General features: G+C 38.2%; 1 protein-coding gene across 7 annotated transcripts in view; it reads left to right on the top strand.

Annotated features, from left to right (window-relative positions):
* LUC7L2 (LUC7 like 2, pre-mRNA splicing factor) overlaps positions 1–20,403 on the top strand; it is a 29,555-nt gene extending 9,152 nt beyond the window's left edge. For 4 of the 7 annotated variants that reach the window (XM_063154686.1, XM_063154690.1, XM_063154688.1 and 1 more), the window contains exons 2-10: positions 1,351–1,445; positions 10,437–10,535; positions 11,384–11,494; positions 12,146–12,289; positions 13,314–13,490; positions 15,493–15,584; positions 16,450–16,479; positions 17,397–17,591; positions 19,483–20,403. In XM_063154686.1, the coding sequence (XP_063010756.1) occupies positions 1,351–1,445; positions 10,437–10,535; positions 11,384–11,494; positions 12,146–12,289; positions 13,314–13,490; positions 15,493–15,584; positions 16,450–16,479; positions 17,397–17,591; positions 19,483–19,675 (1,136 nt within the window). In that variant the 3' untranslated portion in view covers positions 19,676–20,403. Of the gene's footprint in view, positions 1–814; positions 921–1,350; positions 1,446–10,436; positions 10,536–11,383; positions 11,495–12,145; positions 12,290–13,313; positions 13,491–15,492; positions 15,585–16,449; positions 16,480–17,396; positions 17,592–19,482 lie in introns of all 7 variants that reach the window. The other 3 variants (XM_063154684.1, XM_063154685.1, XM_063154687.1) reach the window with 3 other exon arrangements.
* The last annotated feature ends 3,836 nt before the right edge of the window (positions 20,404–24,239 follow it).

The raw sequence follows: 24,239 nt of genomic DNA, 5'->3' as shown, positions 1-24,239 counted from the left end.
AGCATCCTACACATAGAATGAATATTTTAAAATCTGATTACATAATAATAAGAAAGGTTTGACTAAAATAATACAGGTTTTTTATTCCTCTGTCTTGTAGTTAACCTCAGTAGTGAATATGGCTTCTTGAACTGTTTAAGAGATTTAAATCTAGAAGTTTAGACTTTCAAATCATGAAGCCGTTAAAGAAAACTTGAATAACTGCAAAATGTATCTAAAATATACTCTCTAAGTATACTCTCTAATATACTCTCTAAAATATTTGATGAAATGGAAGAGGCTGCTATCTGAGCTCACTGTATGTCACTTTTTCTCACAGCAGCTCTTTCTGCTTCAGTAATTCACCAGTAGGTTTTCAATTAAGAGAGATCATCTCAAATTATGTTTAAAATAAAAGGCTGCATCCTTAGAGAGATTGAGTTGTTTTATCATGCCTGTGTGTTAACAAGAAGAGAGCCATTGCAGTGATCTCTCTCCTGAATTTCAAACAGTGACAATTATTTTACTCAAAGGAAGACATGTTCAGCCCTCATCCCCAGAATACCAGCTGGTTACTTTGTTCTGAAGACTTCAGGTCTTGCTCCAGGAAGGGATTATTTAACCTTGCAATTGAACTTCAGTGTCTGGGCACGTTGATGCTTCTGCTGATGCAGGAGCTGCAACCTGCCACAATGAAGATGTAATTAAGATGTTCCAGCCCAACAAACAGCACATAGAAGAAAAAAGAAAAAAGGTTTATCATATGGAGATATGCAAACACCTCTAAAATATTTTGCATATAGGCTATGCCCGTATGTTTGATTTTTTTTTTCAGGTTTGTAAGAATTTAAAATCATTCTTCTGCCAACTCTTTATGCTACTCCCATCAGATTTTAAAGGGTGCATTGCATCCAAGAGCAAAATCATAAAACGAGTATCAGGTGGGATTTGGTGAAGACTCTATGTGTTTCATTTTGTGTTTATGAGGCTGCTTTGATATGCTAATTCTTGCATAGAAATACATCACTATTTCATGCAAAGTCTGAACAGAGAATTATATAGCTCATTTAACAAATGCTATTGTATCATAGTGTTTTTAAGCTAATACTGACTTTCTGGTTTCAAGCACTTTTCCTGCTGCATTTTTGAAGGGGAAGTGTGAGAGGATTTTTAAATAGCATTATAAAGCATTAAAACACACATTTGTGGTTTTGGTGTTGTTTGCCAAAGAAGCATAGAGTGTTTTGAGTTCTAGTTTCCATAGACCTTCAGTATGTGACAGGGCACTGTTAACGCTTTGCATGTAACCTGCAGGACACGTGTGTCTGCCGCAGCTTTCTGACCTGGAACGTGCTGCTTTCTCTATTGCAGGCGACACCACCCGTCAGCGGATCAAATTCAGTGATGACCGAGTGTGCAAGAGCCACCTTCTCAACTGCTGCCCTCATGATGTGCTCTCTGGAACTGTACGTAGCTGAATTTTGTGTTTTATCTAAATAAGTGCAGAAATTGAATTATATTTGTTCTTTGTAGTATTTCCTTACATTTCATGGGTTTCAGTGACTGTCTAGCACTCTCTGGTAGTTCAGAGGAACTTTCAGAAACAATTAATTTATGGGTTTTGAAGTTAATTTTTAGAATTCTTCTGTTCTATATGCTAATTATTACCCAAATGTCATTGTTTACATGAAAAGCCACATAAGATTATGGCGTGAGTTGTGCTGTAGCAGAGTGGCCTTACAGTGGTACAGTTGCAAGTAATAGAAAGAAATAAAATATATTGTATGTATAAATTATGAAGTTACTTTCTTAAAAATGTATGTTATAGGGGGAGAGTGTTCCACAGATGTATTTGTATAGAGAAGTAAAGAGATTTTTCTCTCTTCAGAAATATTTTAATGAAAATAATTGAAAGTTCAAATCATTAAATTTCTAAAAGTTTAGATATGTTTGATATGATAATGACACTTACTGTACAATATGCAGTTACTGTGCCGTTGTCATAAATTCTAAAGCAATTTTTAAATCTCAATTTATGGCATATTAATAACTTGTTTGACTTGGACATTTGTGCACTCTGTAGTAGAAGTTCCACTGCGTGAGAACAGGGAACAAGGGGCTCTGACACAGGCCAGTAGCTTTGCTTTGTCGGTGTGCTTGTGCTTCACCTTGTGATCCATATTTAAGGTAGCTTATTATTTTGTGAAAGGCAGTGAGTAATATTTCATTGATTAGTTGATCTAATATCTGATGATTAGAATAATTAGTATGATGATATGGAGTCCCACATGCCTACTGTTCTTAATGCTGCTAGGGTAGCTTTTTTCACTCATGTTGGTACATTTTGTTATCCTTTGGCATCAGGGAAAATAAGTACTGAAAAATCTGTCTGAGGGATTATTTGAAGTAGTATTGTGTATCAATGTATATATAATTTTATTTTGAACTGTTTTGTGCATCACTGTCCAAACAAAATGGAGGGGAAGGGGAGAACAATGTGTTTCTTTTCAGCATCAGCCCATCTGTTAGGTTGGATGGTGCTTTGGTTTTGTGGTGAGCAAAATAACTCCTGCTTGGGACATACTGGTATACTATCAAAACATACAAAGGCATTGGTCATAACCCACAGGAAGAAACTTGTCAGAGATTTGTTTGACAGCTTTTCATTGTGATCCAGTTTCTATAAACAAACATCTCTATAACAGCTGTAAGTGAAGAAGTGTTCATTTTCAGAACTATAGAAGTCATAGGTATCATGCAGTAGCACCTCTTAACTGCAGGTTAACTAACTGCAGGTTAGCCATGTCAGCTGGGGCAGCTGACACAGTTTCAGTCCTCAATGGAAGATTTTTTTCAGGCTCATACCAGATTTTGCTGCAGCAGCTCTTGGAATACTAAGTGAAACTGCTTCTTTAGAGAATATCAAGTCTTTTCCTTCCTTATGCAATTAGTCATCACACCAGAAAATGTGTTCCACAATGTAAATCTGGATGCAGAAAAGCAGTGACTAGTTTAATCCTTTTAGTGGGAGTAGTAGAAAGGGGACTCAAAAGAGACAGGCTTTACCTGGGCTGTGTGATGTTCTGTTGTTTACCTGATCATAGATCTACAGGAATGGACCTTCTCTCTTAACAGCAGTTTTTAAAAGGGCAGGAAGCGTGGAGTCTTACTGAACAGTTTGTCACTGATGTAGAAAATGACTGTGAAGTTTTCTCCAGAGTTTTGTTAAGGAAGATCTTGATGCATCTTTGCATTCAAGACCTATAGTAGCAAAACTTGAGTGACTTCTTTTTTTTTGATTCAAGTCTCTGAATGCTCCTGAAAGAGTAAGTTCTCTGGGGACATTTTATGAGGTTAAGTCTCTATATTGAGTAGATTATCAGTAAAATACTGGATATGAATTGCCTTTTTTTTGTGTGTCACAAGATGGTCTACAGTTCCTAGATACTGTTTATTCCTGTTCATTGCTGCAAAATGCAGACTTCTATACATCTCTAGGCCACCCACTCTTTCAAATCACTCAAGGAGGACATTCACAGATAACACAAGACAAACAAAGTGACTCATATGAGTAGGCCCTGTTATTTTTTTGTGTTCTTTCCCTTAATGGCCAAATTCCCAAAACTCTGCAAAGGCTTTGATTTCCCTTGACAGTAAAAACCTGTGTTCCTCAGGTTGCAGTATGTGTTGGTAAAGGTGTAGTGTGTTTATACATTTTTTTAGGGATTATTTTATAGATATGTTTTTGTGCTACTAAGTTGCTGGGTTTTAGACTGGGAAATTTCAAGTCAAGCAGTCAGAAGTATCTCTGCTTGGTGAAGGTGTTTTTGTGTTAATGATCACTTGGACACCAGTTCTATATAAAAGTCAGTGGTTTAAGAGCTTGCTCATTAATTTTGAGCTGAAAATTTTACAATAAGAAATTAGTAAGACTTTGTAAACCCTGGCTGATGAGACAGTGAATAATTTTCCTACTTGCAGCTAGCAGGTTTTTTTTTGGTGGATTTTTTTGTTTGGTTTTATGGTTGGTTGGTTGGTTTTTGTTGTTAGGATTTTTATTTGTTTGTTTGTTTTTTGCCTTACAGGTTTAACATTGTTACTTTTACCCTTAATGATTGCAGTCTTTTTTTTGTTTTGGTTTGGGGTGGGTTTTTGGTGTTAGGGTTTTTTCTTTACCAAAAAGTTTATTAATCCATATTCTGATATTGAGGACTGAAGCTGCATGTGTAGGAGTCAGCTGACTCCCCCATAATGGTACAAACCTGTTAAGCAGTGTTCTCTGGATGTAAAGAATAAGATGTCTGTGTTTCTCTGTCTTTGTATGTTCCTGAATGAATAGCAGAGTAGTAATGAAAATTACAAGGTGGGAAGATTTAAAACTAACACCTTTAGTAAGGCTATTAGTAAGTACCAATGTCCTGAATAGTTGTTACCCAGCAGCAGTCTTTGAACAATCCCGACACTTCTGCATTAATCTGGCTTTCTTACCAACTTGATGGTGCTTCCCTGATGAAAAAAGTTTCACAAATACTATACGTGGTCTTGCAAACGATGGTACAGCAACTCTTATCTGCTCAATGAATTAACTTTGTATTTATGTGTATTTATTGAGAAAAAAATGTATTTCTTGCATTTTATTTATTACAGACCTGAAAAGAGGCTCTGTTGGCTCATCCCACAGTTAAGCATATCTTTAGATGCTCCTAAATTTATTGTGTGGAGCTCTTCAGGGCTCTTACTGACTAAACACCACATTAATCAAGACCCTGGTTTAGCAATATACCTGAATACCTTGCTAACTTTAATCTTATTAGGAGTGGAATTCAGCTCCAGATTAAGACATCTAAATTTGGATTTCATCTGAGGAGCTGGGTGTTGAAACTCACACTGAAGCTAGAAAGTTTCTAGGCAGTGGAGCCTAGAGAAATACGGAGTTCACCTGCCCATGGGTATCCCTCTCATGGTGGGCTGAATCCATTTAGGCTCACTGAATGTACTGTCTGCATCTCCTTTTACTGTATAAGAGAAGTTTGGATAGTTCACACATGTGCAGATAGATGTTAGTAAGGAGTTTTAATCTGCAGTTGATTTATTTGCCAGTAGTCCCACTGGCTCTGCAGCTATTTGTATGCTTAAAACTTGTGATTTGGGGTGTGACTGTGATTTTATGCTGTACATCTAGAAAAAACATTAGAAGCTGTTAAAAGGCATTGTGTCTGGGGGTATCAGTTTTTTAGTTCAGGACTGATTTGATCATGTGAACTGTTTCAGCTTAGCAAATCAAATTAAATTAGGCTTGCATAAGCTCCCTCAGTTTGAAGCCTTCAGCCCAGTGGTGATGAATTGTGAAGTGCACTGCTGTCCTCTCAAGTGATCATGTCAGTCTCCTGAAATGTATTCTTAGTTTCTTTGGTCAGTACCAGGAAGGTGAACTGATTGTGCCACATTCCATTTTAATGGGTTTAATTTATTGAGAAGGAGGGGGGTTGTTAGTTTCTGCATGGTTATCATTAATGTGTTAATATATTTTATAGTCAGGCTAGAAGAGCAAATACTATGTAAACAGTGAAGTATCTCATTTGATAAGAAGAAAGAATAAATCATCACTACCAAAACTAGCAGCAGTCTACTTTGAAGTCTTTAGAAATGAGAGTATTGTTACATGGAGCAATGTCTTTTAAAAAGTATTGTACTTCAGAAGATACCTGAAATTCAGTGATTGCTAAGGATGGACTTCAACTTAATAATTTCTGCATCTTTTTTACTCAGCATTTCTTTCCTACTAGTGAAGTCCTACAAAAGTTAAAACTGTTAGTGGAGTCAGAGAACTTAAATCCCCTTCTAAATATGTTACCTACAAGAAAGGATGGGTTTTATCACAAGTCTAGAAATCTGTTCAAAATAAAATTGGTAGTGCAGCTGAAGAATGTGTTCCATAATAAGGAAGATTTCAGCAAACAGTCTGCCTTCAGCTTCTTTTTATCAGTAGTAAGAGTTCTCATACAGACCCTGGTAGTGCCTTGACAGTTTGATAAAGGAAGAGATCTGGTTCCTCCAGTATCAATTTTTCAGCAATGTCAGATCTTTCTAAGCAAACAAACAAAAAATTCTTCTCTTGCTGAATGTGAACTGCTTTGGTATCTTTATATCTAAAAAGAAATATCTACACAAACACTGCCCAGAGTAGTTTCTTTCAAAAGCCTGTCAAAGATACCTGCTGGTTTTAAAAGTATTTGATAGTTTGTGCTCCTGTGTCACTTGACTCAACATCAGCCCTTTGTATTTTAAGTACCTTCAGCTTCTCTGTGCTCTTTCTGCAGTCTGTATAGAGTATATTCAGTAATCAAATTTCTGCTGTCAAAGGAACTTGTAGCAGTTGTAGAAGTGCTAAAATGAGAATTTTGCTGAAATCCCACCTTAATTTCATATTCCAGAAACAGCATCACATGAGAGTTTAGTTTCCTATTTAGTTATTTGTCAGCTACTCAAAGTGCACATTTATTTTGCAAATTAACTCTACAGACAGATGCTCTACTGCCAGATTCTTGGCCAGCTCTTCCTTTTTAACTTGTAATTAATTCATGTGGTAATTGTTTTTCACCTGATTTGATTGAAGCAGCACTATGCAAACAAAATGTAATCCATATTTCTTTATTATACCAAAGAGATTCTATTTTGTGGATGGGATGACAAAAATTATTACTAAATCATTTCAATACAAAGGTGGTTTTTTATGAAAGACCAGTTTTTTAAACCTCAGCTCTGGGAAGTCAATCATCTTTAATTGCCTATCTAACACTAAGAAATAAAAAAAATATTGTAGAAAGTGGTCAGCAAGTACTAGAATGCCCTAGTTTCTTAAGTAGAACTCAGCAATAACAAAAGGATTCCTGATACCCTGCTTTATATGTGGTTACCTAGACTAATCTTTATCAATAACTTTGATGTGAAATAGTCTCCAAATATATAGGCTTTTCTTCAGATTTTAATCTCAGTGCAGAAAGACCCGAAGCATGGCTTAGCTCTCTCAATGAGCTTCACTTATGTCTAGCCTGGGGACTTGGATGATTTCACCTTTCTTTATTTGTGTTGTTCATCTGAACTGCTCTGTAAATCACTTTTAGGAAGTGTAATTCTGTCTGAAAGTCAGTGTATTGACAGTGAAAAACAGTTTGTGTTCTTTTTAAGCCTTCCATTAACTCAGTCTCTGAGCATGAGTCTCCCTCTTAGCCATCTTCTGTTTCAAATGTGATTGATCTTTAAATGGCAGACTACCAATGCTTATTCTTTGCCTCTGTGGGAAGAGCATGTCTTGGCACCAAATTGCAAGGTGGACTTGTGGAAAAGGAAAATAATGTGTCTTACTGTATCTTCTGTCCATTTTCATCTGCTGTCCATCTACTTTGCAGCTACCCATATGAGCCAGATTATACTGCAGGCTGCTCTGTGCTTGTTAGGGTTCTTGGCAGTCATGACCCAGCATAGACTTCTGACAGTAATGAATCATCCCCAAGATAAGTTGTCTTTGCCTGATGTTGCATAACTTGCACCAGCAGAAGTGCTTTTTAGCCTGTTTTTGCATTTAATGTGCAAACTTATTAAAGAGTTGTATATGTGGTGGGTTTTTTAGATCTCTTTACATTGGGATTTGCTAAAGGAACTTGTATGAAAGACATTTTGTAGTAATATTTCTGTGAAGACTTACAAAGGATTACCCAGGGCTAGTATAGGCTGTGTTGAGGAGCAGTTCCAACAATGATGTAATTTCTTCAGCAGCAAAACTAGTGATAAAGAATCCTTTTCTCTTGTACCTGCTTCTTCTTGCTCCCTGTTAGGCCACCCTGTTGAGTCAAAAGGAGGAAGGGGAGCCAAAATTTCTTCTGTTGTGATTGAGGCATCTAACAAAAAGGAATCATAACATATTCTCTGTCTCCCAAAATTTCCACTAACATTACTGAGGGTTTTCAACAGTTTTTGAATTTGCCATCTTAATACTATAAGAGACCCCAGCTTCTTAAGTTCATTCAGTACTGTGTTGTCCCCTACACACCCTCAGCACATTGTTTGTATGGCTGCCCAACAAGTTGGACAAAGGTATGCTGATGAAAAATTTGCCTTTCTGTTTGGTTTGCTAAGATGTTTTTTACCCTGTCACTACCCAGATTGTGTTCAACAGCACAGGCAGATGTGCCAGCATGGAAGTGGCACAGCGCAGAGAGAAGGGGAGGACAGAATGTTTCTCTGTACTAGTGCTGGCTCAGATTAATTAGCATCCTTTCAGGCTTTGAATTTATAATTCCCAGTAAGAGGCAAAGAAATCAGAAAATGTACTGTTTTGTGGAGGTGGAATGCAACCTAAATAAAGAGAAAGAGGCATAAAACACATGTAAAGTGAACAGCAAGTCATGGTACTGTTATGTGAATTATGAGGGTTTTTAGTGTGTGATGGAATTTTATTTTATGCATTTATTCAAAGTGTATGCAGGTTGGATGTTAGAGTAGCGGGGAGGGTTGTGTGTGGTGGATGTGTTTCAGGCTTTTTGTCACTATATTCAGACCTATTGAAGTGTGTCACTAACCTTATCTGTGCATTTATAGCTTCAGAATTGTCCTTGAATTTTACAGTTTTAGCCTTTAAGACCTTATTCAGTACAAGAGATGAATTGGCATAAAGTCACTCTTCTCACAATTTTAGGATAATTTTCAAATGTCTAATTTTCAGATAATTTTACGGCTCTTTTACACTGCTCTCCTAGTATTGAAGTACTTTGCTGAAAAAATGCTTCGGTTTAAATAATGTCAGCATGGCTTGGAAAGAGACCTCTATAATACATTGCTCAGCTTCAAGGTCTTTGTGGATTTGCATCAGTTAACAAAATTGCTGAGGGCCTGTATAGTTGCAAAAGGAAAAGCTAATCTTTTCCTTTATCATTGCAGTCAGATGTTCCCTATTGCAATCAAATCTTTTCTGGAAAACAGATTTATGGTAGCTGAAGGGGATTTAAATAACTACAGTTTATAAAAAACCTTCTCAGCTTCAGAATTCTTTATTTTATTAATGTAGGCTTTTTTCTCCATCTGAAACTTCTGTATGAAATAAACCAACAGCTTCCATAACAATTACTTTAATGGTTTCATTGGAAATCCAAGTAAAAATTTGAAAGACTAAAATAATTGGGGTTTGTTTATTTTACTTTACTTAAATCCAAGTATTTTATTAAAAACAAGCAAACAAAAACTCAACAAAACCCTCACTCATTTGACTTGCATCATGTTCTGAGTTAACATTTACCTTCTATTTACAAAACTCACAATGCAAGTTTTTAATTATTTTAGGTTTAGATTTTAAATTGTTATTTAACTGCAATAGTAACAGCTTTTTCCAACAGAGTTCAATTTTCGTCATGTGCTTTCAGTGTTAAGAAAGGATTAATTCTTCTAACTATTAAGTGAGCGCTGCCTTAAGAGCAGACTTTAACAATCACTTCCAATGATTCTATATCAGCCTGTGCTGTTGCAGAGAGGCTGCTTTGGGTTCATTCAGTTTTGTTTCCATTACAGATTGTTTGGGGGTGGTGGTTTGGGGGTTTTTCGTGGTTGTTTGTGGGTGGAGTTTTTCAGTTTGGTTTTTGTCAAGTGTGCGTTGCTGTGTCACCAGACCTGTCGTGACCAGACTGAGTTAGAATTTCTTATGCTGTCTCCTATGCAAAATGCAATTTGAAAACAGTAGTCGTTACCCAGTAAGATTCTGGGCACTCTCCTCAGTGGCATTGTATGCAAGATAAGTGATGCAGCCTGCTTACTTTTTACATCCCTGCTTCCTTCCTGCCCCTTCTAGAATGGTTTTAGATTACAAGTGAAGTTTTTTCTTCCCGGGTTCTTGAACATAGTCCGACATTCAGCTCATCTTTCCTCACTTGCAAAATGTTTTGCAGGGATTTGATTTTTGGTTGTGCTACTTGAAATGCTTCAAGAATGTTTTTTAAGCTGCATTTACAATGGTGCTGTGGTTGTAGCTCTTTGAGGTGATGAATATAATGGAAACACATTATCATGGAGTGTGCAGACAGGTTCAGGTCAAGAATTTGACCATTTAATTGCCAGTTATTTTCATGGAACTTGGCTCTACTAAACTGTTTAAGTTCAATACATGATGTTTCACTTCAGTTAGTTTTTTGAGCTTCTAGTAAAACAGCATTTTTGCAAGACATCAATGATACTTTGTAATGCAAACAGCCATCATGATAAGATAAGCTGTTCATTCGCTCTGCTGTTATTATTTCTTGATTCATGCATGTCTGTCAAAGATCTGGTATAATCTTATAGCTTTGTTAAACTCTCATTACCACAGGACAGATGACTTGCTCCAGAATATTTGACAGTTAAAGAAAATCATGCTACCCTTATTCCTTGTAACACATCTGAAAAGTTAAATCACATTGCCTTTGTCTTTTCAGAGAATGGACCTTGGAGAATGCCTGAAAGTGCACGATCTGGCATTAAGGGCAGACTATGAAATAGCATCCAAAGATCAAGATTTCTTCTTTGAGCTTGATGTATGTATTTTGTCTTAATGGTGGAGAGAAAGCATTAGTTTGTGTACTTGGGTGGATAAATTGAGCAACAGATTTTGTGTTACAGACTGAAGGAAGACTTTTGAAAAGCAATTTTATAAAGAGGCAGAGAAACTCTTGTCACAGTTACATGAAAGATCCTTGCCTCTTCATGATAATATGCTAATTTGGTAGTCATCTCTAGGAGAACTGTTAACAGCCTCTCAGAGTATGATAAACCTGAGTGCTGTCTTAGTGTTGTCAAATAGCAAGCATATGTTAAAACTGTGTATGCATGCTTTGAAGAGAGTTTTAAATTCTACACTTAACAAAGAAAGTAATTTGATATTGCAGATAACAAATCATATACTGTGTCTCCATACACTGTAGTTTGTTTTGAACTCCCAGCTAGGAAGTTAGTCTTTGCTAGGACAAAAGGGTTTGGGTTTTTTAATTCTTATTTGGAGGGATGGTTAATATACCTGCTTAAACCCTAGTGAAAAAAGTTTCAGTATTGTATGCCACGGCTGGATGAAGTGATCCTTCCAAGAATAGCCTTCCAGGAATTTTAATGCCACTAGAAATACTCACTACTGCTTCTTCTTCTTCTGCCTTAAGAGAGATTCACTTCCAAAAATCTTCAAATACTTAGAAACTATGGCAGTGTGTAGATTATAATTTTTTAACCATCTCTATGAATATGTGTGATTAGTCAGCATAAACTGGTAGATTGTTTCACTAATCACTAATAAAAACTTCTGAAAGTGAAGCCTTAATAAACTGAAGAAGCCTTACAGCTAATTTATTTATATTCTTGACAGCATTGATCCTTGTTCTTTCTGATGTTTTAGGCAATGGACCACCTGCAGTCATTTATTGCAGACTGTGACCGGCGGACAGAAGTGGCCAAGAAAAGACTAGCAGAAACCCAGGAAGAGATCAGTGCTGAAGTTGCAGCTAAAGTAAGCATGGCAGACAAGTTATTGCTTTTTTTTGGAGGCCAGTTTTTCTAAGGAGACAGTTTCAAGTTTTGAAAATACATCAAATCTGAGAATTCCTACTGAAGAGGGGGGAAAAAGTAATACGTTTTTCCTGTCCTTCCTAAAATTGCCTTTTAAGGCACAGAAGAGAACAGAAGGAAGAGACCTCTCTGATATTTTTGACCTCAGGAAACTTGGTTTTGAATTCATGTTAGTAATTCTTACACTTTTTGATCCAACCTTCATCTATAAAGTAAACAAAAGCAATATCCTTTTCTGTATACCTTTTTTGAATGAAAAACCTATGATGTTTCTGCACATATATGCAAATGCTAGGAGAAATGGTTGTACAAATATTAATTTTTCAAGACTGTCTTGGATAAGTGTGAATTATTTGCAGTTTGCTGAACAAAATCCTTTTTCTGGAATTTTACATAGACTTGGTAACTTAGCCTTTGTCTGTGTTCTTTGCAGAGAGGCATTTTCTGTTTTAGTTCTAACTGGAGAAGTTCTCTCTGTGTGTTTCTTTTAATTCTGTCCTTCTAATTTTGCGTACCATAACTCAGTAGTAGTTCAGATTGTTTTCCATAATTAAAAGTATTTCCTGTGTTAAGCCTTTTCTTGTCTTTCAAGGCTGAAAGAGTTCATGAGTTGAATGAAGAAATTGGGAAACTGTTGGCCAAAGTAGAACAGCTTGGAGCTGATGGGAATGTGGAAGAATCTCAAAAAGTAATGGATGAAGTGGAGAAGGCTCGGGTAAAGAAGAGAGAAGCAGAAGTAAGTTGATTGTGTAAGGATTGGGGAATGGAGAGGGCAGGGTCAAAAATTAAATTGCTTGGCCTCTGTGTAGTGCAAGACATCTTATCTCTGTCAATTCCTTAGCTAATTGCTACATATAAAACTAAAGAAATTGCTTTGTGGCATCCAGTTAAAGTTTCTACCCTTCAATATACTCCTATACCATTAAAATTGTACTTCCTTCCACAAATGATTCGTTTATCTTAGTTGGGCTGTGTTGGTCAGTTGTATTTGTGAACACTACCTTTGTAGCTGTGATGGTTGCATCTGGTTTGGTCCCATGGCTCTTGCTATGGCAATCCTGTTGTAACCTCATGCTGGAAAGCTTCAGTGGAGTGGTCCATTGTCTTCACTAAAAGAGAGTTCATGTCTTGTGTATCAGGAAAGTCAAAATGATCCTGGTAATATTCACGTGACAGAATTCACCAAGAGCTTTTCCATATCGTATTACACAAAGATACTGAAATTTCTAGAAACCAGTATCTGCAGCTGTTTCAATAGTACCAGAAGGATTGCTGGCAGTCTTGCTGATCTGTCATCTGAATGTCTTTAGGTAAATTCTGCTTAGATAATGTGTTCAATTAGTGTCTAAAAAGCAGGAGTGTCTAAATTTCTCAGGAGACTAGTGCTGTTTTACATGGGATTCAGAATTAAAACTGGTGTCATATTTTCATAATACATCAACATAGTAAACTTTTTATTCATTGTTGTACATGAAAAAGTACATCATCCTTCTATATAGTATAATCTTAAGGTAGTAATTACCCAACTTTTTTTTTTGTTTTTTTTTTTTAATTTGCAAAAACATTTTATGTCCTTTTAACTGTGTTCAGCTTTCAAAATAAGGAAACATGTCCTGTATCTTAGTGATACACTTAAGTATGAATAGTGTGAATTAACTAAAGGGTGTTCTGGTGTACATTGAATTTGGTTATTTGTAGTGTATCTTCAGTCAAGTGTCATCCTTGTGTTTATGTGCGTTTTGAATGTTATTCTTTTCTAGGAAGTATACAGGAATTCTATGCCTGCCTCCAGCTTTCAGCAGCAGAAGCTACGGGTTTGTGAAGTGTGCTCAGCTTACCTTGGTCTTCATGATAATGACCGACGACTTGCTGATCACTTTGGAGGAAAACTACATTTGGGATTTATTGAAATAAGAGAGAAGCTTGAGGAACTCAGGGTAAATCATTCTTACATTTTTTGTGTGTGCTCCTACTTAATTATTTGCCAGGCAGCCTTAATGGAGTATTTCTTTCTCTGTGTGTGATTTTTTTTTTCATATCCCTTTAAACTTTGGGAGTTCATTAGCCTAAAACCACTAAACATTCTAATTTAGCATCACTTACCTGGATAGTGACCTCTTTTGCACTGAGGTAGATTAAAACACACATTCAAAGTAATGCATCTTGGGAGCTAAGAACTTGAATCTCTTTTTAAAATAGAGAGCTGTATTTTGAGTGAACAACAGCAATGTTGAAACATATTTAGCAGTTATAGGAGATAGCCAAATGAACTTTGGTTTGAGCCAGATGATTGACTAAAAGTAATAAGGAGACTCTTGACAAGAGCATGTAGTAAGGAGGATGATAACACTTGGAAAAGTTTTCAAAAAATGTAAAGAAATGCTTGGAACTCAACCTGCTGTATAATGAATGACTAAAACTCAAATTGTTTATTTTACCTGGACAAAGATTAGGAAATTATTTTGAATAGAATCCAACAACTCAAGGCTGTAGCTATCCAAAATGGGAATACCAAATTATGTATATCTTGAAGTCAGAAATAATTGCTATGGGGAGGTTGAATGTTCTCTGTAGCTTGAACATTTGAAATCCAGTTGGAATATTATAACCTATCTTGACCAGAAATCATATGCTGGGAGAAAGACTTACTGGAATGATATTCTGGACCTCTGGTTTTCAAGAGGATGGATTTGAACACTGATGCCATTTATGACCTTAATTTATGACAAATTATGGAGTTCACAGTTCAGTTAAGCAATTTAACTGTAGAAATCACCAAAGACAGTAGCTAAATTGGTTTAATTCCTCAGAGCAGGAATTGCTGCTACTGGATTTGAATAAATGAACTGGTTTATGTTCTGTAATATTCCAGCTGTCTTGCATGGATACTGGGACTTGCCCTTTGGAGAGCCAACTCTTCCTGTTGATGTTGCCAATTCAGGCTCCTAACTATAGCTGGTGTAACTTAAATCTTAGATGCGAGAACAGGTCATGTGTACTTCCTCTCACCCCTCCATGAAATTATGCAAAGAGTCACTTGAACAAGAAACCTTGCTTGTAGCTAAATTGCTGATGTTGTAGAACGAAATATAGATATAATTTGACAAAAAGGCTTGAAATAACTAATTATTTACATCATTTGGAACAAAATATGCATGGATAACTATTTCACATTCCCAAAGCATCAATAAATTAATCTTTCAAAGTGCTTTGCTGATAAAGAAAGAAAACAATAACTATCCCCTCCTTCCTCAGAGCTCTCCTCAGAGATCTAATCAAGATGCTGCTGGGGCAATTCCACCTCTCAGAAGAAGGTCTTTACAAAGAGTTGAATTTCTTGCATCATGTCCAGAAGGTGGCAAGACTTGGGTTTGGCCAGATCTCCAGTTGTGAGTTGCACACCTGAGGGCCCTCTACTGAGCGTGCCTTGTCCCCAGTAGTAGTGAGTTCACCCTGGGGGCTATCAGCTGAAGCATCTGCTCTAACTTTATCCCACAGTCATAACAGAGAAACAAGTAGCCTCAAAACTTAGGTGTTGGCCCAACCAAGTCCTTTAAGAAACAATTAACTCTCCCAGTTCTGTTTGCTTTCTGCCTTTCCCCAGTGTCCAAAATATGATAGGATTGGCATGAAAACTCTCACATTAAAGGCATGACTTAGTCTTCTGAATTCCCCTTTATTAAAAACTTAATATATTAACTGCATATTTCAGGTCTTCATGTAACACCCATGTGCAGCTCTTCTGCAATAACTTCTGTTTCTTCAAGAAAAAAAATAAAATACATGTATATATCCTGAGGAAGAGAGTGGGAATAATACACACAAGGGAAAGGGGATATGCCTGAGGGAAAGAACTGAATGTTAACTGTCTAGATTATTTTTATAGCACCTTCATGTGAAAACTTTTTAATATAGCTTAATATATTCTTTTACTTTCAGAGGATTGTGGCTGATAAACAGGAGAAACGAAATCAGGAACGTCTGAAACGTAGAGAGGAGAGGGAAAGAGAAGAAAGGGAGAAACTAAGGAGGTAGGGATCTGTTTTAATTGCATGTACATTATGACCTATTTATGTTTAATAAGAAAACTGATACAGTTCATACACATTTCTAAATATGCAGAATTACAATAGTTTGCATTTCTTGGAAACTTAGAAGGATTGAGATGGAATTTCATTCTAAATCTTAAAACATGGAATTGTTCTCATAAAAAGCATTTTTAAAAACTGCTGATAGTATTGTCTCTAGAAATTTGAACAAAGGGCCTTTGAGATAATTTTCAGGTGTGTACCTTGTTTTGAGACCTGACAGACGGGAGCTTGCATGCATATGAGTGCCTTACATCTCTTAACAATTTCCTTCAGAGATGTTAGAAATTTTTCTTACTGGAAGCAGTTCAGTGTATGATTAAGGAAGGCAGTTCCCTGTTCTTCTACGGAATAGTAGCTTCCAGGCCTGGTGGGGCTGGAGTGGAATGGAACCTGAGTTGCAGTTCTCATGACATGTTAAAGTTTCAGAGGTTAACAGTGAATTTCTGAAATCTGTTGCAGTTTGGTATTATTTGCCTATCAGGAAATCTGGGAATACTGACTTCCCCTGGAACCTTTTTCTGTGGGAGGGATGTAAGTTAAAGAGCTGGTCAGATAATCTTCTGGGCTTCTAGTAGAGTTGTCTCAAAAATAAATTTTAAAAGACCCAACCGACATAAAACAGGGATGTGTTTCCTTATAAACATGTTACGAAGATGTTGACATCAAATAAAAGGCCTTTAAATACTTGCTGCTAAAGCAAGAAGTACAATAACAGGTCAGCTAGTCTGGTTTATTATTACTAAATTGCACTTTATTTGATAGTGAGATTCTCTTAAGAAAAATTACTATTTTCCATTTATTTCAGGTCCAGATCCCACAGCAAGCATGCCAAAAGGTATATAAATCTGCAGACAAGGAATACCAGCGGTGAAGTTAGCCTTTCACAAGCTGGAACATTTTAAGACTGTGTAGCACTGTTAGTTTAAGATGTCCATCTTTACAAACAAAGCTTTCTGTTACATAGTCATCTCTCTGTGTGTTTGTACACTATTTATCACCATGCTACTCAGTTTATACATCTACATCTATTTTGTGGCTATTACAATGCAGCTTCATGTCCCAAGTAACAATACACAGAGAATTGTTTTTTCTTTACAAAAGCTTCTGGCTAATACCTTTTGGTGAAAGCCCATGTTTTCAAAATCCCTAAGCACCAGGTTAACTCATCAGATCACCCGAGAATAGTATGAGTGTAGTTTCAAATCTACACAGTTGAAGGTCACCAGTGAGGTATGATTGCAAAGTGACTTGGAGGGGCGAAAAAATAAGAAAATGCCAGATTTGTGTAGTGTTTAGAACCTTCCAGATTAGTTTTGTTGTTGTAGCTATGGGGAGCAATATGGTCTGGTTTTTAATGAACATCATAACACACAGATTCTGGCAGATGATCCCTGTCACTGCATCATTAAGTTCTTCTTTCCCTGATACAGATACTAGTTTAAAATGTAAAAAGTAGATTTTTTTCATATTTTTATTTGCTTTCAGGAGCCTGAATTTGCTATGCTGTAGCCATACAGTCATGAATTAACTATAAAATTGTCTGCATTAGTCAAAAAGGAGTTTGTAGGCTTTCTGATGTTGCTTTCCCCTGTCTGTTTGCCTGTGAATCAGACACTGCAATGGCTGTGAACACTGCAGGCCATTCATTCTCTGTACAGATGTGCTCACACATAGCGTGTGTAACGTTCACAGCACTCTGGTGAGAGTGGCTGGGTGAGAGCAGTGTGTGCTGAAAGCCCTCTCTGTTCCTAGGTCGAGGTCCCGGGACCGCCGCAGACACCGCTCTCGCTCGGCCTCGCGGGAACGCAAGCGACGGACTCGATCCAAATCCCGTGAGAAACGGCACCGCCACAGGTCCCGCTCCGCCAGCCGCAGCCGGAGCCGCAGCCACCATAGAAGCAGGCACAGCTCCAGGGAGAGGAGCCGAGAGCGCAGCTCCAAAAAGAGGTGAATGTTGCCCTAGAAATAAATGGCTTTTCCCAACAACACACAGTGAGAATTTTCACACTAAATTCAGTTTATGCTTACCACTTAGGAATTTCCACACATTTTGAGTCTGTCTCAGATTTCAGTTACAATTTCAGCATGTCTATGATTTGACACCCCAGAGTGCTTTATTCTCTTTTATTTTTTAATATATCAATAACAGAGTTATATATTATTTCTGTTTTGGATGAGTGCTACAGAGTATTGGTGTCAAGTTGATACCAGTTTCATGCAGCATAGGAAGTGAAACAGCTGATTTTCATTTGAACCCAGGCGTATCAGCAGTGCATTCAGGTTTTCCCTTGGGCTCTTGTCCCCAACACCCATCTGTGGTGAACTGCCCCAGATGAAAGTAGGTTTAGGTATGTCTGAAAGGCAACTTTTTACACTGCATCTGAAGATTGTGCTTTGCAAGGATCTCTCGTGGAAAGATTATTGCAGGGGGCAGGCTAGGGCTGTTGCTTTTGAATGATTCAGTTGTTGTCTGCTCCTGAGGATTGGCTGACTTGTTTACACTAATGAGGAGAGCATAACTTAAAAGACTTGGGATTGCACAATGTGGCATACTTCGCTCAGTCTTAAAACCCTGAGACTGTTCACCTACAAGAACATAAAAGGTCAGGTTTTGAAGTGGCCACACATGCAGGGCTTATAGTTCAAATTATTTCAGGAGTTAAATCATAGTTACTTCTGCAGGGGACTTGGGCACAAGGTACTTGATGAACAGTTGAACTAGATCCGGGATGAAGTTCTTATTTGGCATGTAGTTTCTCTTCTTCTGTAACATGTAGTTTGTGAAATAGGGTAATGCCTGTGGATCTCAGTGTTTTTTGCAAGTACTAAGTCTTGCAAAACACTACATTGTAGGGAAAGTAATCTTTTCAGATGAGCAATTAACGTGAAAGTTCACTTCTTTATAAGCTTACAAAAGGAAATTAGTAAAAGATTTTGAAGACATTAGTTTTGAAGCTTGAAGGTTAAGTGACAGTTACTTTCTGTAAGTGCAGAGAGTACAGTCTCATGGTCCAGAGTACCAGTTTTTTTGACTAGGAATTGATTGGCTAGCTGTTAAGATTTTTCTGTAAAAATCTGTATTAGAACATTTTGTGATTGCAGTATATGGTAAAATACAGATGGAATGTTTTTCAAAAACAGACCTAAGTGCATCTGTAAGGGGGATGTCTAATCCATTTTCCCCCCATACAGGTAGCTAATTTAGTTTAAAACTACCTAGCTCATTTAACAAAACAGGTCTTTTCTGTCTCCATCATAAAGGTTTTGAAAATGCCTATGTATCTATATCTAAAAAGAACACTACCCCAACCTTTCAAAGTCACACAAGGGTTAGTTCTTATAACAAAATATGGTCATAGAACAGATTCCAGATTTGTTTTGTGTTTGTCATATAGAGCCTCCCTTCCAAAATTATGCAAGTTAATTTCCTGCTACTTTTAATCAAACTCCTGTTTTTAAATATGTTTTTTAAGTTTGTGATTTATAGTCTGAGAAAGGCTAGACACTGTTCTTAAACTAGAGACTGCAAATGAAAAATTTCCACTCCACTCCAGTTAATGTAAACTTGGAGGTGGACACTGAAAGTAAGAGATGCAGTGAAGCACATTGAACTTAATCTAGGCTCTGTAATAAATGTAGATAAAAGACAAGTACTTTGAGGTAGGATTTAAAGTAGGAAAGGGAGAAGGGTAGAATGATTTGGTGTCTTCTCATACACTTCTGTTCATATAAATCTAAAGCTGGTCTGGAAAAAGAAGAAAGATATAAAACCTAAGTGCTGATTGATAGCTACCAGTTCATGTCTAACTTGAATTCTCAAATGCACTGCACCTTTCAGATCCTCTAAAGAAAGATCTTCCAGAGACAAAGAGCGTTCAAGAGATCGCGATCGAACATCCCGTGACAAAGACAGAGGCTCGAGGGAGAGGTCGCCGCGGGATTTCAAAGACAAGAAACGTTCGTACGAAAGCGCTAACGGCCGCTCGGAAGAGCCGAGGAGCTCAGAGGAGCGTGAAGCAGGGGAGATATAACTGGCTGTATATTCACCTGATCTCTAGCTTCCTATGGAGTTGCATACTTTGGTTTAGTTTACAGTTGTTCAAAGGGACACCAGTGAGCAGTTCCAACACTGATACAACTAGGGTAGATGTACAGTATATAAAAGTGGTTATAACAAAGTCAGAATTAAACCCCATGAATTAATGGTGCCTAAAGCTGGGTCCTGGACTTCCACCAAGTTGTAAAACTTTTCTGAAAGATTTCTCTCTATTCAGGACAGCAGTTTTATGTACCAAGATGCAGATCTCAATGTTTTTAATCTCCTTTCCAATACAAGTTAGTGAACAAATTGTATTGTACTACTTGCCTTGGGTGCTTTTGAACCTTTATAAATTCTCCAATTCTGCTCCAGTCAGAACAGCAGCATTGAAAGGTTGTATTTGGGGGGATTTTTTTTTGTTTGCTTTTTTGTAAGAGGGTGGGTGGATGGATATTAACTTTTACTCTAAGATTATGTTCCCAGTGTTGGGTTTTATTTTTGTTTGGGATCCTAGGAGTTGATTACAGTGGGAGCATTTAGACAGGAATGTGTGCTGGAGAAAGCGGAAATGTCTTTTTACAGTGCCTACTTAGACTTGGAAATTGAACAGCTGTTGCATTACATCTTTTTTATTTCTACTTAAATTTTGAAATCAAAGCCAGTCCCATATCTGTACCATTTGATTGGTATGTGTTCAATATATTTGTTTTTTTTCCAGAAGGACTCTTTCTGCTTTTTCTTGTGGAGTACATCTTTAATTGTATTAAAACAAACAAAAGAACCAGCAACAACAAACAAAAATTAAGAACAAAAGAAATAAAAAAAAATTTAAAAGAAACCATATTGTCCAATAACTTAACAAGAATATACTGGTCTGTTAAGGTGGTTAACTGGCAGTTCAGTCATTTTAAAAATACCTGATTATTAGAGTTTTTAACGTACAGATGTGCTCTAGGAGAAGCAGTCATTCCTCTTACAATCCTGATTATTCTAAAATCTTCAAAAGCAGAAACACGTGGAGACAGAATCATAGAGCATTTGGGGTTGGAAGAGACCTTAAAAATCATCCAGTTCCAACCCCCCTAGCTGTGGTCAGGTACACCTTTCTCTAGTCCAGGTTGCTCAGAGCCCCATCCAGCCTGGCTTTGAACAGTTCCAAGGATAAGGCATCCACAAGTTCTGTGGGCAACCCCTCACTACCCTCACTGCAAAGAATTGATTCCTAATATCCAGTTTAAATCTACCCTCTTTCAATTTAAAGCCATTCCCCCTTGTCCAGACACTACATGCCCTTGTAAAAAGCCCCTCTCCATTTGTAGGCTCCCTTTAGGTACTAGAACATTCTGTAAGATCTCTCCAGAGCCTTTTCTTCAGACTGAACAACCTGAACTGTCAGGAGTGGTGCTTAATCCCTCTGATCATCTTTGTGGCCTGCTGTGGACCCACTCCATGGTCCATGTCCTTCTCGTGCTGAGGATCCCAGAGCTGGATGCAGCATTGCAGGTGGGATTGGTGGGGGTCCCACCAGGGCAAAGCAGAGGGGCAGAATCCCTGCTCTCACCCTGTTGCTCACACTGCTTTGGGTGCAGTCCAGGACATGTTTGGCATTCTGGGCTGTGAGTGCACGTTGCTGGGTTGTGCCCAGCCCCACATTCACCCCAAGTCCTCAGCAAGGCTGCTCTCCATCTGTTCATCCTTCAGTTTGGATTTGTGCTTGGGATTGCCCTGGCCCAGGTGCATCACCTTGCACTTGGCCTTGTTGAACTTCTTGAGCTTTGCAGGCACCCATGCCTCAAGCCCGTTGAGATCCCTGTGGATGGTATCCCTTTCCTCCAGTGTGTTGACTGCACCAGCTTGCTGAGAGTGCCCTTGATCCAAAGGGGTTGCTGTCTGGTCTGTTGGATTTAAAGTGCTTTGGGGTATTTAAGCTACTCAGATATGCCCTACTCCCACACAGCAGAATTTAGATGTTGGTAAGTTTTCCTCCTTGTGATCACACCACTGAGTTACCTAATAGTGATGCTTAAGAGCAGTGTTTGTAATGATCTGTTGGCATTTCCAGCAGGTTCTGCAGCCTGTCTCTCCCTAGTGCAAGTGCCTAAGCACCTGCTAACATCCTTGTGTAACACCATTCACTCTGTGCATCCCTCCTCAGTGTCATTTCCATAGCATCTTTGGTATGGTCAGAGCACATGGGTGATAATTCTAACACTGAAGATAATTTAGCAGTGTATTGACTGGCAGTGAAAGCTAGAACAGGACGTTTACACCTCTGCAAGGACTTGGATCCAGCACTGCACATTCCACTTTGAATTCACATCATTTTAAGCAGCCAAAGTGATGATGACTAACTACTTAACCATTTATTTATTTATCCATTTGAATTCTGAGCATGAGTTTCCTTCCTGGGACTGTTTCTTGATTTCCTGGATGGCCCAGGTGGTTGATGAAGGGAAGTTACCGGTTTGTCTATCTGCTACAGCCAGAGTCTAAGTGCTTGAAAACATCTATCATCACACAGTTGTTAATGGAATTCTAGTGGTGTGACAAAAGGTGACCAGCCATTTCAAATATATCTTACATAGCACAAATGCCAGTGATGCTTTTGGAATTCCTTTCTGGATTATATTCCAGAAATACTTGGGACCTGTCTCTGCCTGCAGCCAGCAACTAGAAATTTTGTATTGTAAAAAGGGGGAGGAAGGGAGAGTGGGTGAAACTTGCGTACTGTGACAAAACAGTGCCTAGAGTCCATGCTAGCAAATTCTGGATAATATGCCATCCATTTTACAAATGGCTTTTAAATTTAAATTGCAGAAGGGAGATTGGGTTTGGGCCTTCCCTTATGTAGAGGAAGTACCACACTTAATGTTAAGCAAGAAAGTATCTGTGATTCCCTCATAAAATAATCTGAATTACTTGTGAAAATACAGGACTGAAATGCAGTTGTGAAGAAAAAATTAAGATGACTGATGAAACACACTTAGGATGCAACAGATTTGGAGCATCTATCAGAAGAGGAGAGTTGTGCTTAAATACAGATCTTCCACTCATCAGAACCCAATGACCTTAATTTCCAGGACTGAAAAACTGAGGTATTCATCACCTGTAAATTTCCTGCTGGACAGCTGAAGTGTGGTATGGACTGACCTTAATTAAACAGATTGTTGGTTAAATAGACCTTGGTTAAATAGATTGTGAAATGGAGCTCTTGAGGGAACCTAGGGGTGCTGTAGATGAGCATCAGCTTTTGAGATCTTGGAAATTTTGCTAATGCAGTTGTAGCTCTATAGCAGTTTTTATCAAACTGAAGATGTACAAAATGAGCAGAAAAAGTAAATAGCTGATTTAAAGTGTTTGAACTGCAATGAACCTGCAAGCATCATTCCCATATCTCATAATCAGTCTGGATTAGTCAGGGGAGTACAAAACAAAAAGGTTAAGATGCTAAGGAACTGGAGAATGGCACATTGCCAGAAATAAGCCTGAGCATGGAATGGTAGAATTGGTTACTTTGAAAAAGCCCATCAAGAACATCAGATCCACCCATTAACCCAGCACTGCCCAGCCCACCACTAAACCATGTCCCCAAGTGCCACATCTTCCTGCCTTCTGAGTACCCCCATGGATGGCAACTCAGCCACTTCCCTGGGCAGTCTGGCTCAGTGCCACCACAGCCTGTGTGTTGCTTTTCCCACTGCAGCAGGAGGAACCACGCAGTAAAATGGTGACATTTCCAAGCAAAAGCTTGGCCTAATGCCACTGTATCCCATTACCCAACATAAGACTTGCCCATGGAGCTGCCACAGGAGGCTGTTCCTCTCTCCCCATGCCTTCCATCAGCTCTTGAATCTGGGAGTTACCATCCCATTACTTCAATGCTGGCCCTGCCCTGGAGCCCCTCTCCCTGTCTAGCGTGTCTTGCACCACCCATCCCCAGGGGGAATGGGAGAAAATAGGGAAACAGGCTCTCTAAGCCAGTGCAAAGTGATGACTGAGCAAATGTTAAATAGCCTTCAAGCAGGGATTATCTATGTAGCTGAAGAGAGAATGGTATCAAGACTTGACCCCTGGGGCCAGTGCAAGGCAGCCAAGGGCATAGGTGGCTACATCCAAGCAGATAGGTTAAGCTGTACGGACACAGAAGTTGGATGTTATAGTCAGCATTAAACCAAGTATAACTGCAGAATGAGCCACGGTTCAGAGGCATTGGCAGCGTACAGAGTGTTCTGTAGGGGCGTGCACCACCTGGTAACCCCTCCTGTTTACTGTTCTCTGTCCCACATTTCACATGCCATCTTCCTCAGTATCATTTTCCTTTATTCCAAGGCAGTAGAGATTAGTGTCTTCTGATGTAGGGGCTTATAAAAAACGTTAATGCACTCTCCATCCAGTACTGCATGAAAGGGCTTTCTCTTTAGTTTTATGCTATGATTACTTTTTTCCACTTGATTAATAAATTCATGCCCTGTTACTGCTCATGTGATTATTAATTTTTTCAGTAAGGCCTGAAATCTGTCTTTCCCTGCAGTTTGCCAAACTGCGAAGCAGCATCC

This window comes from Melospiza melodia, chromosome 4 (assembly GCF_035770615.1).
Source record: "Melospiza melodia melodia isolate bMelMel2 chromosome 4, bMelMel2.pri, whole genome shotgun sequence".
NCBI lineage: Eukaryota > Metazoa > Chordata > Aves > Passeriformes > Passerellidae > Melospiza > Melospiza melodia.
This window is presented reverse-complemented; position numbering and strand designations above follow the sequence as displayed.